Source organism: Pleurodeles waltl, chromosome 3_1 (genome assembly GCF_031143425.1).
Source record: "Pleurodeles waltl isolate 20211129_DDA chromosome 3_1, aPleWal1.hap1.20221129, whole genome shotgun sequence".
Taxonomy (NCBI): domain Eukaryota; kingdom Metazoa; phylum Chordata; class Amphibia; order Caudata; family Salamandridae; genus Pleurodeles; species Pleurodeles waltl.
This window is the reverse complement of record NC_090440.1, coordinates 1346760625-1346776577: the sequence shown is the minus strand read 5'-3', so window position 1 is coordinate 1346776577 and position 15953 is coordinate 1346760625. Positions and strand designations below refer to the sequence as shown.

At 44.0% G+C, this 15953-nt stretch overlaps 1 protein-coding gene across 5 annotated transcripts in view; it reads left to right on the top strand.

Annotated features, from left to right (window-relative positions):
- Positions 1-15953, top strand: part of SLC37A4 (solute carrier family 37 member 4) — a 151991-nt gene that overhangs the window by 78169 nt on the left and 57869 nt on the right. For all 5 annotated transcript variants that reach the window (XM_069224802.1, XM_069224801.1, XM_069224804.1 and 2 more), the window contains one exon: positions 7357-7589. In XM_069224802.1, the coding sequence (XP_069080903.1) occupies positions 7357-7589 (233 nt within the window). The remainder of the gene's footprint in view (positions 1-7356; positions 7590-15953) is intronic.

Genomic DNA, 15953 nt, shown 5'->3' with positions numbered 1-15953 from the left:
TTAATGTCCCCCGCTCAAAAGTGCGGTCATTCCACCCTCCCTGGCCCCCACTTTGCACTGCAGGGGGCTGCGTTACGCCCCTTTGGGTTTCCTTTCTCCATAATGAGATGCTGCAGCCGGTCGCTGTGTTAGGGAGACATTAATATTTGACTGAGTTAAGCATGAATGCTACTAAAAAAGTTTTTCATCGAAATCCAGTCATTTATATGTTCTAGTATCTAGATATCTAATCTAAATCTGCAATTGAGGTACTATCTTTAATGTTTTTTTAACAGGGCGTCCATTTTGTTTCTTCTATACTAAAATAATTTACATAGCTTTTCAGTTATGCTGACATGTTTGCATTGGAACTCCTGTAACGGCTGCTGTCCACGTCGCATGCATACATTCACTATGCAATATGGTATGTCGCATCCTGCCCCCATTCCTCATTGACTCACCGCTTCTCAATTCCCACAATGAAGGAATGTCCCAGAAAGGGATCCCTCTGGATGTCAACAGAACATTCTAGGCACATGCTTGGCGGCACTACGGCACACCTTATTCGTGTTATATAACTGGAAAACGTAAAAGCCCCTGTGGGACCAAATTATGCGGCACGGTTGACCAATTTATCTGGCAAGAAAAGTCCAGTAATGCATTTACAAAACCAATACCTCTATCTCATGCAAATGTGAGGCCTGTTGCATTGCAAATCCACGACAACAATGCATGTCGTGGAGTACAATTGCCATTTAATGATTTGTGCCTTTAAGCTGTTCATTCTTTGTCTCCTGTGAAGAACGCGATTAGGCACTTCCTGAGCACAACAACGTACTTCCCGAGCACAATTCACTTTTCATGAATTGCTGAAGAACGTGATTATGCACTTCCTTGAGCGCAATTAACTTTTATTGTGTTGTTTAATTGGCACTGCCGCCTCTGCAGTGCAGCCTCAGCACATTGGTTTCTGTCCCCTTCCACTTTGCAATAAAGTTATGTGTTTCTGTTTACATTGAAAGTATACAGCCAAATTTGCATGTGTGTGCCTGTAAATGTGAGTTTGAGCTGCAAATGATGGGTGAGTTCAGTTCTCACCACACCTGTGATAATGCATTCAAAAGAAGAGTGGACAAAACATATTTTAGAAGACTGCATTAAGGGTGCAGTACCTTATGTGGCTAATAGAGACCTCTTTAGAACTTCATAGGGACACCTAGTAACAGCCTGTGGTACTGCACCCTGCCCTTGCTTGGTGGATATTCTTTTATTTCACAGGAGACTTGTTTGTACGTACCAGTGATACTCAAAGTATGGCCCGGGGGCCGCATGCGGCCCTTTTGACCTTTACATGCGGCCCCCCCAGGGCAGCAGTAGCACTAGGCTGCTGTTTACTGAACTCAACAGGCAATACTTTATTTAAACATGATTGAAGATAAAGGAAGTAAGGAATGTGTCCTGAACCGCTTAACTGCAGGAACACTTTCATTTTTTAAATAAATCTTGCAGCAAAAGTCTGCAGCTAGGATAAGGGTTCCTAAAAATTCAAAAAATGTTTTTCATTTACAAGCAGGACCATTTAATTTTACTACTTCAGATTATATCAGTGCATGGAGAAGTATTTTTTTTTTTAGAACAATAGATTTCAAATATAAATTCAGAAACATTCATTCATACCCCCACCTTGATAACAATGCCAGTAATTAATTGTCAGTTGTTATCTGCACTCTTTGATTGGCCTGATTTGCTATTAAACCTGAACAACATATAGGGGGTTATTCCAACTTTGGAGGAAGTGGTAATCCGTCCCAAAAGTGACGGTAAAGTGACGGATATACCACCAGCCGTATTACGAGTCCATTATATCCTATGGAACTCGTAATACGGCTGGTGGTAAATCCGTCACATTTGGGACGGATTACCACCTCCTCCAAAGTTGGAATAACCCCCATAGTTTCTTAAATAAAACACAGGAGAAGGGTTCCCACAGCACACATACTGAAGTCATGCATTGTGAGGTCCTACTACATACATGAAGAAAATGAAGGGAACGTGAAATAAAACGATTGCCTAGGATCACATAATTTGGTAAAGTGGGGAAGCTGGGATTAATGCCAGGTTTTCAGGTTTCACATTGAGCGATTTAGCCACTAGATCTATAGTCTTTGCTGCCCCCTACACGCCCCCTAACACCACAACACTCACCATACGGAGGCCCCTTCTCCCCTTTATCGCCACGTTGCTAGCATCAGTGCGGCCCTCGGTCACACCACAGACCAAACTTTGTGGCCCGTGGGAAAATGTTTGTGAGTACCCATGGTACATACGGACAGGGACTGCTGTTCAGTTCTGAGCCAACAGATGTGACTTCGGCTCTGATATTCTGGTATTCTCTTGCCTGTCTGCTAGTGTTTATTGCTAGTGTTTATTGCACACTTGTAACTGAGTGGTTTTGAGTCATAAGAAAACTGCTTTACAATGCAAAATTGTTTTCAGCTGTTGGGGCAAAATGTGTGAGCAGCATTGAGAGTTGGCCAGACTGATTTCAGATGTGCGCTGCTCTGTCTCCGCGTGTGGGGCGTGTTGGCCAGACTGATTTCAGATGTGCGCTGCTCCATATCCGCAAATGGGGCTTAGCAGCTCTTTGCCCTAAGTGGAAAATTATAGAAATTCTTTCACTCATCACGTTTTTCTCTTATGTGTTTGGATGTGAGGCTTGGAAATAAAATGCAATGGTTGTGGTATTGACGTAAACAAGGAAAATGTATCGGAAACACATTCTGAGCTCAGAAACATGTCTACCATCAGCGTACACACCTGTATATAAAAAATGACTTAGTGGTCGGCTAGATATCTAATTATAATAAGTCCTCATTTAGCGAAGTAGAAAATAAAAATAGCTTATGGGTGGAATTTCTTTTTTGTTTTGGAATTAAATTATATATATATATTTCATACCTTAGTCATTTTTAAATCTTTCATTGCAAAATGTAAGTGTATGCTGCCCACATAACATTCTTTGAAGACAGCTACCAGTTGGATTAAACCGCAAAAAACATTATAGATTCCCCTTTTTCTCCATTGGAAAAGGGTGGGTCTAGTGCAGTGCATCCATGAGTGCATTTCAGTTCATCAATTTCTTTGCTCAGTGAGCTACTAAAGATTGGCATCAGCCCCCATGTATGTCATTTGTTGAGCACCATCAGTGAGGTGCGGCTTTGGTGTCAGGGTACACTGAGCTAACAGGCTCTCATTTATGTGCTACTTGCCATCTTCAAAGTGTATACATTTTCACTGTGAGACTCGTTGTGGATTGAATAGGTATTAATTGATGAACTTTACTACTGGGTATTTCAAAAGGCTGATGGTTTTCCAGTTAGTCATAAATAACCGGTTAAATGTCTAAGCTTATTTTATGCAATTGGACAACTATATTAATGAAGTGTTGAAGCCAACACTCAGGCACCTTTGATGGAGTATATTATGCCAACTTGGTGCCCACATGCTACTTCATGCTTGGATCTTCTCTAACCAAGGTGAAAATTAATGAGTGGACAAAAACATCCTTTAGAAGGCTGCAGTATCTAATGTGGCTAGTAGAGGTCCATTTGGAACTCCATAGGGACACCTAGAGACAGCCTGTGGTACTTCACCCTTTCCTTGCTTGGTGGATATTCTTTGATTTTACAGGAGACTAGCATCTACCTACAGCATCCATTTTTAGGACATCCTCATTCCTCACTCCTCATTCCTGCTGCTCATCCCTGCTTCTCATCCATCATCCATACTTCTCATCCATCATCCCTACTTCTCATCCATCATCCCTACTTCTCATCCATCATCCCTACTTCTCTAACATCATCCACCATCCCTACTTCCCTTCCATCATCCTTACTTCTCATCCCTGCGTCTCATCCCTGCTTCTCATCCATCATCTCTACTTCTCATCCCTGCTTCTCATCCATCATCCCTACTTCTCATCCATCATCCATCATCCCTACTTCTCATCCATCATCCCTACTTCTCATCCCTGTGTCTCATCCCTGCTTCTCATCCATCATCCCTAGTTCTCATCCCTGCTTCTCATCCATCATCCCTACTTCTCATCCATCATACATCATCCCTGCTTCTCATCCGTCATCCCTGCTTCTCATCCATCATCCCTACTTCTCATCCATCATACATCAATCCCTGCTTCTCATCCATCATCCCTACTTCTCATCCATCATCCCTACTTCTCATCCATCAGCCGTACTTCTCATCCATCATACATCATCCCTACTTCTCATCCATCATACATCATCCCTACTTCTCATTCATCATCCCTACTTCTCCTCCATCATCCTTACTTCTCATCCCTACTTCTCATCCATCATCTCTACTTCTCATCCATCAAACATCATCCCTGCTTCTCATCCATCATCCCTTCTTCTCATCCATCATCCATCATCCCTACTTCTCATCCATCATCCCTACTTCCCTTCTATCATCCCTACTTCTCATCACTGCTTCTCATCCTTACTTCTCATCCGTCATACATCATCCCTACTTCTCTTCCATCATCCCTGCTTTTCTTCCATCTTCCCTGCTTCTCATCCATCATCCCTACTTCTCATCCATCATACATCATCCCTGCTTCTCCTCCATCATCCCTGCTTCTCATCCGTCATCCTGGCTTTTGGAGAAAGGGTTATAGAGGTCATCTACAGTTCAACCAAAAACCTCTCTGGTTTCAGTTTCATATCTATCGGTGTGAAGGTGTGTTTCATAAAACTTAAAATGTACTGGTATGATGGAGGGATGAGGAATGAGGAGTAGGGATGATGGAGGAGGAGTAGGGATGATGGCTGAGGCATGAGAAGTAGGAATGATGGAAGATGGATGAGAAGTAGGGATGAGAAGCAGGGATGAGGGATGAGAAGTAGGAATGATGGAAGAGAAGTAGGGGGTGAGAAGCAGAAATGATGGATGAGAAGCAGGGATGATGGATGAGAAGCAGGGATGATGGATACGAAGCAGGGATGATGGATAAGAAGTAGGGATGATGGAAGAGAAGCAGGGATGATGGATAAGAAGTAGGGATGATGGATGATAGATGAGAAGCAGGGATGATGGAAGAGAAGCAGGGATGATGGATGAGAAGCATGTATGATGGATGAGAAGTAGGGGTGATGGAAGAGAAGCAGGGATGATGGATGAGAAGTAGGGATGATGTTTGGATGAGAAGTAGGGATGATGGAAGAGAAGCAGGGTTGATGGATGAAGAGTAGGGAAGAGGAGTAGGGAGGATGGATGAGAAGTAGAGATGATGGATGAGAAGTAGGGATGATGGATGAGCTGCAGGGAAGAGAAGTAGAGATGATGGACGAGAAGCAGGGATGAGATGCAGGGATGATGGATGAGAAGTATGGATGGATGAGAAGTAGGGATGGATGAGAAGTAGGGATGATGGATGAGACGTAGGGATAAGAAGTAAGGATGATGGAAGAGAAGTAGGGATGATGGATGATGGATGAGAAGTAGGGATGATGTATGATGGATGAGAAGTAAGGATGATGGATGAGAAGCAGGGATGAGAAGTAGGGACGAGGAGGGAGAATTGAGGATGTCCTAAAATTGATTCTGTAGGACACTAGCAGCTACCACTGCATTTTCGAGTGCGCCACAAGCTCATTACATGCTGGAGGCTTTCTCCGGAAGTTAGTGATTATCAGAGTGTTTTAATTTAATTATTTTAAGTTTTGTGATGCATTGGGTCGTCTGATATATGGGTAGTCAGAAAATATGCTGCATGGCTAAACATTTATAAGGTCCCAAAGGCGAGACCTATTGACTATGCCAGAGCTTGTTATCATAAGTGCTATTTTTATTTTCTTGCATAACGCATGGCCTTGTTAGTTAACAAGCTGTTCAGTTAACAATGACAGTTAGTTTTCTTTGCCTGTCTTTCTTTGTCATCTTATATTTATTAAGAATAAAATGTCCAGTAGGATGCTGATGCACACTGTATGTTTGCATTTTGTTTCCGAGGTGTGCACAGAACATGATTGCACTTATTAGCTGGCAGCAGTTGGAACTTAGATTACATAATATTGTGCCGTTTACTGCTGACTTTTACAGTAGTTACTTTTACTCCGCCAGTTTTATGAAATATTACCATACAATTTCTTTTCCCTAGCCAGGTCATGTGGTGACATTTTCCTAGCCTTGCCCTCACGTCCTGTGAGGACACTGGTGGGTTAGAAAACAAATGTTGTCCGGGTTTCTGTTAAAGGCATGAAATAAACATCAAGTAGGAGCTGGTCTGGAAGGATGTTCCAGAGATTGGAGGAGTGTGCTGAGAAGGACCAGCCACCTTCTTCACAGTAGGTAATGTTAAGAAGGTAGTGAGTGGATTAGGAGATGCAGAGCCCAGAATTGTGGGCCTGTTGGATACATTGAAGTGCTTTTGTTATAAGAGGTCTTCTGTTTTATACACAAGTTGGTTTGATAGTTGCTAGGTAGCCAGTCGAGTGGATTTACAAGGGCAGGTAGTTTGCCCTACTTGCTGTTTCTACTAGTTGATAGTTTTGTGTCCCATTTACAGAGCTGCACTAAAGACAGGAATGAGTTATTAACAGCTTATTTGTTTAAAATGTAAAAAAACTAACATGTAGGATGACAGGCATATGATGTTGCGACATCCAAACTTCAGCCACATACTCCCTGACAGTGTAGTTGTCTGGCAGGATGTCAGGTTTCTCTTGTGGGTTTGTGAGGACATTTAGTTGCATATTTCATTTTGATTTGTTGACAGGTTGTGCGCTTCATGTGGGGGTTGCCTGCTAGGTTGTAGTCTGAAATATATGGCTGTATTGCAGTCTTTGTGTTATGTTTGTGGGTCTAACGGCATATTATGAATTATTTCTATCTGACCGGTTGAATGTGTGTTAAGTGTAGTGCAGCGCTGTCAATGTGTGTGTTATTTCTCTGTAGTTGGCTGTTCCCCAATGGTTTACTTGCAACGTGTGAGGTATGACTGGCCGGGTGTTAGATATTTCATGTATCGTGTGAGATATGACTGGCAGGGTGTTAGATATTTCATCATGTCTGGGTCTGAAGTATGCCCGATATTATTTTACAGTGTGTAATCTCAAGCATTATGTGCAACTTGAAAGGGGCGAGTGTTCTCTGACCTGTCACGTGTGCAGTTTACTACACTTCTGCCTTCCTCCCTTTGCTTGATAACTGATTTTCATGATAGGGCAATAATCACCACTTATGGTTGTGTAAGCATAATAGTATGATAATTTGCTTGCATGACTCCTTCACTGCAGAGATGGCACTCCTACTTGAACTTCTCTCAAAATACTCTTTTTTATGTTTTCTTCTTTGTAGGTCTTATCACCAGCAGCCAATCTGCAGCATACGCCATCAGTAAATTTATCAGCGGGATCCTGTCAGATCAAGTGAGCGCCAGATGGCTTTTTGCTTCAGGTCTCCTGCTAGTAGGAGTCTCCAATGTCTTCTTCTCCTGGAGTTCTACAGTCCCTGTCTTTGCTGTTCTGTGGTTCTTCAATGGGCTGGCGCAAGGCTTTGGGTGGCCACCATGTGGAAAAATCCTTCGCAAGGTCAGTGAAATGAAATGCCATTAGACTGTGGAAGTAGGTGTTTATAGTAATAGACTGTGCATTTGTTTAGCATGTTGTTATCACTAGTGTGGTCCAAAGCGCAGTGCTGCCTTTTTCCATTTTGTTCCAATCTAGGACTTTGGTGCCTCATTGGTTGAGCTCATGGTTGTACTCTGATCACATTGTAAGTACTGGACGTTGTGCATGAGGACTAAAGGGGTACTCCAGTCTTGCTGATGGAAACTTGGTGGTGTGCGTGGTCCTGTAGGGAATGGAGAAAGAACTAAACCTATGATAACTTGAGTTTGTGTGAAAACGTGTCTCTGACAGAGGTGCTTGAATACATTTATCAAGAGCACCAGCTGTGAGGGATTTCAGAAAGAAAGAATATACTTTATACATTGGGATGCTAATGGCTGTTCTCTAATCACTCTAATACATTATAAATTTCAGAAACTGAAGAACGATGGTATGACATCATTTTGTGGGTGTGTGAGTTCAATACCTTTTTTTGATTTTTTTTGATTAATTTTTTCAAGAACATCAACTGGTTCCCAACACGTTACATGTGATCAGTGACAAATAATGCAATTGACAGAAGGAAGAACATTAGCTTTCCAACAGTCTATAGTGAACAGAGGGTACATCAAGAATCAAAGAGACTGTGGCGGAACCATTAGTGACCGTAACGATGATGGAAATAAACAAAGTCAGGAGTGTGGTTCACAAACCCTATTAAATTAGACAAAAAAAGGGAAAGAAAACTGAGGACAAGGACGGCAGGTCAAATTGGCAGACAGCGAAAGTGAAGTGGGATGTGCACAGCGAGGAGGGCTTAGGTGGGGAAACTGCAGTGTTGCGCTCTATATGTTAGGCAGGGGTGAGGGATACTAGCCGAGGTGGGGGGTGGTAGTGAGAACCTATATTCCTAGGGAGAAAGGTCACCTTTCTTAATATGTTGTAAGAATTGAATCAGTAGGGTCGCCCAGTGGGTAGACAGGAGTTGTTTGCGTAGATGTTGCACTTCCTCATAACAAAGGGCATCTTCCTCTGCTGTCGCCCATTTACGCACTGCGCTGTACCAGGCCTCCAATAGCACAGCAGTAGGGCAGCGCTCTGTAGGGTGAGTGAGCGTTTAGCAAGGAGGAGCTCTAAGGAGGCGAAAAGGGTGCACACCTTATTGTTTTCAGAGCTTGAAGAAGCCCAGCGAGCCCTCTTCCCAGGTCTGTGTGTCAGGTAGCTCCGTGACATCGCACAGGATGTCGTGTACAGTTTTCCAGTAGTGTTGTAGGGCTGGGAAGGACCATAACATATGTATTAGGTTCATGTCTAGTGCCCAACAGCACGGGCATCTTGCTTGTACTGTGGGGAAATAGCTGTTTATTTGAGCTGGGGTGAGATACGCTCTGTGCAGTAGAAATAATTGTATGTTCTTGAGTCCAGATCTTCGAGAGATATGCTGAGGGAATTCTAGGGCTTGTGTCCATTCATTGTCATTCAGTACTCTCACATGCTCACCCTCCCATTTCTGCCGAAATGAGTCTAGGGGGACCACTGACAAGTCCCTGATGGCTTTGTAGAGCCATGTGATAAGGTGCCGGCAATTCCCCATTATTAGGGTAGCCTGTACCACAGGCGGGGTGTCCAGTTCTGTGTCTGTAGTTTTCCAAAGGGTACAGCATGTGTGAACCAACTTCCTGGAAGGAAGGAATTGGCCTGGTAGACGGTTATAATCTGACAGCAATTGGTCAAAGGAAAGGAGATGGCTGTGTACAAACAAGTTGCTTATGGGATGAACTGACTGAGATGCTCAAGGCACCATGTCCCGGTGTGTGTAAATGCCAGGGAAGCATGGGAGAGTTACTAGTGGGAATGCTGGGGTGTATGTCAGGGTGCCCTTTGCTAAGTGGTATGCTCGGGAAAGGCATGTCCGGGCCACTGTCACTTGAAGTGAGTGTATGGGGTAAGGGTGTGGATTTCGGAAACAGGAAGCCGCAAAGTGGTAGATGGAAGAAGGACTCCCTCCTCATCACTAGTCTCGCCCATGTACCATCCGGCCGTCTATGGTGAGAGCCATTGCAAATGAGCTGCTAAATAGAAAGCTTCGAATGAGGCAGTGCCCAGACCTCCGCAGGCTACCAGCAATTGTCATTTCCAAAGAATAACGTAATGTCGTGTGACGCCCTAGTAAAGATTGCCTAATAAGGTATCTAATTCGTTGAAGAATGGACGTAGTGGGACAACAGGGAGATTGGTCAAATAGTACAGTAGACAAGTTAAGAAAACCATTTTAGATAGGGCTACCTGACCAATGGAAGCTGGAGGGAGTGATACCAGAAATGAATTTGTGCCTTGATGCCAAGCAATGCTGCACGAAGGATACCCTCATAGAGGTCAAGCGTAGTGTAAGTATAAGCGGACCCCCAGGTTGCAGAGTGCCGCTCCTGGCCAGTGAAGGAGTGTTTCACCCAAATATACAGGTTGCTCAGATAGGACCGGGTTGAGGGGGTATATGGCCGATTCACGCGCAGTCCTGCGGCTGTGGTAATCTCTGTCAGGGTATTTCGTACTGGGGAATTATCGAAGGTGTCGTCCCTGAGATATATCAGTAGATTGTTTGCATATAACGAGTCCTATCCACCAGAGGTATACCCTAATTGCAACCCTCTCTCCGCAGTCATTTGGCAAGGGGCTCCATCGCAAGAGCAAAGGAAACAGAGGGCACCCTTGTGTGGTTCCACGATGTACTGGGAAAGAGGCAGAGACCGAGCGACCAAGCTCGCACGCTAGAAGTTGGGTTGGTGTAAAGCAGTTTGTTATAAGCTAGTAAACTAGGGCACACTCCCAGGCGTGTGAGCACACCAGCATAACAAATGCCTTTTCCAGGTCCAATATTAGGCATGCAGCTTGTGGCAATCGTCCCTGCCTGCGATCCTAGACATGGAAAAGGTGGCAGATATTTTGTGAAGTGCTGTGTCCCGGAACAAACCCGTTTTGATTTATATGGACCAATTCCAGAAAAACGGGGGCATGACGATTGGCATGGATTTTCCCGAGTATTTTATAATCCATTGCCAAAACTGCCGTAGGGCAATACGACAATAATTGTATGGGATCTCTGCCTGGTTTGCAAAGAGAGACTGGGAGGGATTTACGCAGCGAAGGGGGAAGTTACCCTGCCTCATACATTACAGCCAGGCTGGGGGCCTGAAGCATTGAAAGAGTGCTATAATATTCAACAGGCAGGCCGTCAAGCCCATGCGCTTTGTTAACGGGCAAGGTCTTGGATTGTCTGAGCTACGTCTTCCTCTGTCGTTTTGGCATCAAGGGCTTGGCTGATAGTAGTGGGAATTCGGGGCATCTCAATCCCATTTAGGAAATGGAGTGAGTGCTCCTCTTAAGAGTTAGATGGAGTACTTTAATTTGTTGAATAATATTTAAAAAAGGATTGGAGTATCTCCTCTTGCATGCAGACCATAATGCCGGCAGGCGATATTATTTCTGTGATTGGGGTAAGTGTGCAGTTTTGTTGTATCAGGCAGGAAAGGAGGTGGCTGGATTTGTCACCCTCCCTGTGAACCTTCGCCACATGGGCAGTAAAGTTGAAATGGTAGAGGTGTTCCAATAGCGCTTTATAGGAAATTTAGGATGATGTGAGTTGTGTAGTCCACGGAAGATCACGGTCCGCTGCCTTCCCCAGTTTGGCAAGCTGATGTTTGGCAGTCGTGATTTGCCGGGCATTTACTATCTGCTGAAAGCAGTCGCCCCTGAGTACTTCTTTGAAGGCATCTCACTAGATTATTCTAGTGGATGCTATGTTATGAATATCATTAAAGTAGTGGCGGATACTGGTGGCCTGCTCATCCCAGAAAACTAGATCATCCAAACAGTCATGTTGGAGATGCCAAATGGGAGTCGGTGGTCTAAGAATCATCCATCACGTCAGTGAAGAGTGTATCAAGTGCCCAAATACTCAGTGGATTAGGGAGGCGGAGCAAAGGAAGCAGTCCAGGCGTACATGCAATTTGTGAGTTGCCAAATAAAAGGAGTACAATTTCGGTAAGACTGGGGGATCTCCATGTGTCCAGTAGACACCAGTGATGTATCCAGTTCCGGAGATGCGCAGCTTGTGTATGTACGGGGGAGTGTGGTAGAAGAGGATTTGGCCAATGAAGGGCTAGATACAGTACACAGTTGTAATCCTCACCAAGAATCCAGGGGAGTGTGGTCTTGTGAGCTGGGGCCAACAAGAGAGGGCATCCCAGAAGTGTCCCTGGTCAGAGTTTGGGGCATATATGCTTCCAAGGAGTAGGGGTCGACAATTTAGGCAACGCTTCAGAAGTACATAGCATCCCTCCTTATCTATGACAGTATACAAAACTTGAAAGGGGGTACCAGATTAAATCCATCGTATTGTGTCCCGCCAATGCTTACAAAGACGTTCAAGTTCTTTCTTTGCAGTGTGTGTCTCTTCCAATAGGACAATCTGCGCTTTCTGAAGTTTTATATAAGAATAGACTGTATTGCTTGCATGCTGTGTACATGCTGCATACATACGTTCAGGGTGTGGAGGGGAAAATAAGTGTTTGTAGATTGCATGACACTGTATGAGGTCTAGGGGAGAGGGGCCTGTCACTGGAGGTATCATCCCACTATGATCACTTGTCCATGGTATAGAGGATCACATGTTCTTGCTCTGCCGCTGTATGCCAATCGATGGGGCGTAATTGAGGGTAGAAAACCATTGAGGGGATATTGGGAATTAAACAGGGGGAGCCTACTACAACTGGAACTATGTCCAAACAAGTTGTCTACGTTTGGAGACTTAAGGTATAGTATGGGGGCGTTGAGGGATGACCAAGCGTTCAGTGAAAAAGCTGTCACTTATGGGCCCATGTATGTAAAAAGAACGGTCGGAAACGCCTCTATCCAGCGGGTGTCAGGAGAATCTCCTGTTGTGACACCTAGGGGAGGAAGGTAAGGTATCAAATGTATGTGTTGGATGGGGGCATGGGGAGGGGTGATCGTGCAGTGTGCAAGTGTGGGGAACCTAGGAGGCGGTGGGCAGGTATTCCCCCCGTAAGAACTGGGGGGCTTGTAACAGGAGAACGTTGGATTAAATATACAGTAGCAAAGCTCATCACTAAAGCACAACAAAAAAAATGAGTATAGGTAGGTTACATGAGTTCTGGCAACAGCAAACTGGATCATTTTATATAAGAGTGTCCGTGGTTTGCGGGGTCTCACTCGGTGGAGGCAGTGAGCTCTGGTTTGAGCTGTCTGAGGTAAGAGTGTTGTCATCTGTGGTAAAGATGTGTGGGCCCTTGTCCTCGTTTTGTCATTGGTGGCGGTGCCTATGGCAGCGGCTGCCTGCAGGGCCCGACATTTTTTTTCTAAGGTTCGTTCCAAATTTGGGGACTTCATCGGAGAGTATTGTGATACAGGGGGTGTGTTGGGACTTACTCAGCTGTTTCTGATGGGAGGGGTTGGGGGCAGTTGAAGTCTGGGCAGGATGATGCAGGGTGGTCTGCCCAGTCAGACATCCTTGGGATCAGTAAAAAAGTGAGAGACCCCCTCTAACATGATCTTGAGGTGCCCCGGGAACAGGAGTGGGTACTGGACTCTGTGTTGCCGTAGGTGTTGTTTGACTTCTAGAAAAGAGGCTTGTTGCCGCTGAACTGCCCTAGTGTACTCCGGAAACAACATGACTACCTTGTTCTCGACTCAGAGAGGGTCAGTGTGGCAAGCTGCATGGAGAATGGGCCTTAAAATGAAGTTGTTTCACCTACATCGCGTGTGAAGGGAATCCGGACGGGGGCTGCTGAGTTGATACTCTGGGTCTATTTCCAATATGAGGAAGGAGGTGAGATCAGAGCTAGGTGTTGATGACCTGAACCAGTTTTCCAGGTAGGCTGTGGGATTGTGGCATCAACTCCCTATGGCAACCTCAATATTCTTACATTGCCCCTACGAGAGTGGCCTTTATTGCCCTTCACCCTTTTCTTCAGGTAGCGGACTCACTCCTGTAGATCCCAAATAGCATATTTGTTGTTCTCTTTGAGGGGTTGTGTTTTTTTTTTTTTTTTTTTACTTCAGTGACCTTGTCGGAGAACCGTTCAATTACTGCCAGCACTTGGTCCAACTTATAAGAGGTGGACATTGCTGAGGTGGGTCCTGCCAGTGGTGGCGTGAGTTTGATACATGTCTGAATATTTTTTATGTCCTTTGCTTGCAGTAATCTTACCTCATTACTAGAATACGTCTACCCCAGGCCTCCTTATACATTTAATCTCACATATCTAAAGTAGTTTCACAAAGGCCTGTATTACTCTTTGGCAGCTCATGAAATTAATGCTGTGGAGCTACCCAAAATATTAAACTCATTCTCCAGCAGTCTTGTCACTAATTGTATTGTATTGTATTGTATTGTAATCGTATTTATATTGCGCTTACTACCCCTGACGAGGCGTCGAAGCGCTTTTCGATGAGTAGCACGCTACTCCGGAACCACCCAACAAGAATTAGTGATGGATTAGTATCATTTAATAATGAGTACAGTTTTAGTATTATTATGAGTTAATTTGAGCCGCGGATATGAGAGTTTGTTAGTTAGATTGACTGGAGTAATGGAGGAGGAAAGAAATCCAGAAGTGTTAATTGGGAGTATATCCTTCATTTACTCAATCCAAAGGCTTGGGATGAATAAAGGGGGGTGGAGGGGGAAAGAGTATGTGGAAGGGTTAGGGAGAGCATAGTAGCAGGGTGAGATGAATGCAGGAGAATTTAGTAGGGTTGTGTGGGAGGTCACAGAGGTAGAGTGAGGTTTGGTGAGTTAGATGTGGAGGTGGAGGGAAGAGTTTAGGCAGAGATATTTAGGAGATGAAAGTGGTCGAAGGGATTTGGGATGAGTCAGAGTGAGGATGGAGGATAGTTTGATAGAGACATGACATAAGAGTGATGAAAAATGAGAGCAGAAATTCATAGATATCTAGTATAACAACCCAAAAACCAGGAGCCATGCAATGATCCACAAACATGCCAAGCACAGAAACAACATATACACATACATACACATATATATATATGTATATATATTTATACACACACACATGAATACACACACATATGCACATACAATACATAATTAGAATCATGGGTAAAAAATACTTAGTCAGACAGATTTAAAAGAGTGTGTGTGTATTTTATTGTTATGACAGTAGCAATACATATTTTCCAAAGAAACTATAAATAAATAGAAATATACATATAATCTGAAAAAATATTTATCCACATAGGCATATGCAGTTCATAGTTGTTTGAAAAAGGTGGTTATGAAGGAAAGAGCCAACTCTTGAGTAGTTTTCTGAAAACAAGAAAGTTATCTGTGGCTCTTATATTGTAGTTGGGGGTAATGAATTCCATAGTTTGGCTGCTTGGACGGAGAAGGATGTACCACCTCCAGTCTTTTTCTTGTATGGTGATGTTCTAAGGCGGGGTGCCAGTATTGAGCGGAGGGTTCTTTGTTGGATGTATTTGGTAATTTTCTTTCTGATAAAAAGCGGTCCTGTTCCATGTATAGCTTTGTGGGTGATACAAAGCAGCTTGAAAGTGCATCTTCTGGCAACGGGTAACCAGTGTAGTGCTCTCAAGGCAGGGGAGATGTGGGCTTGCGGCTTTATATGTAGTAGTAGCCTGGCTGCGGAATTCTGGATACGTTGTAGTTTTTTCATAACAGATAGAGATGATCCATGGTAGAGGCTATTGGCATAATCCAGTTTGGATAATACAAGTGAGATAGTAGCTTGCACCTTGTGTGGAAATCCGAGGTGGGGAAAGATGCGTCGTAAAGTCTTTAAGGTGATTAAGCTTGTGCGTGATAATTTGTCTACTTGGGTATTCATAGTTAGCTTGGAATCCATGGTGATTCCTAGGTTTTTCACTTCCTTGGATAATTGAGGAGGTGGTCCGAGATCTTCAGGCCAGACGCACAGAGGGTCATAATTTTTCCAGTCACCACATATGAGTATTTCTGTTTTGGAGGTATTTAGTTTGAGATGGCTCCAGGTCATCCACTGATTAACGGCTCTGAGGCAACTGAAGATTTGTGAGTTTTCAATGTTTTTGGGGTCTTCTAATTGAAGTAGTATTTGTGTGTCATCTGCATAGTTGTAGCATGTGAGATGGAAATCATTGATCAGTTCTGGTAAAGATATCATGTAGATGTTAAAAAGCAAAGGTGAGATGATTGACCCTTGGGGGACCCCTGTTTTTGTGAGGTAGGGTTCGGACGAGAAGGGGGGCGAGTGGATGATATTCGCTCTTTTTTGGAGATAGGAAGTAATCCAGTCGAGAGCAATCCCTTGT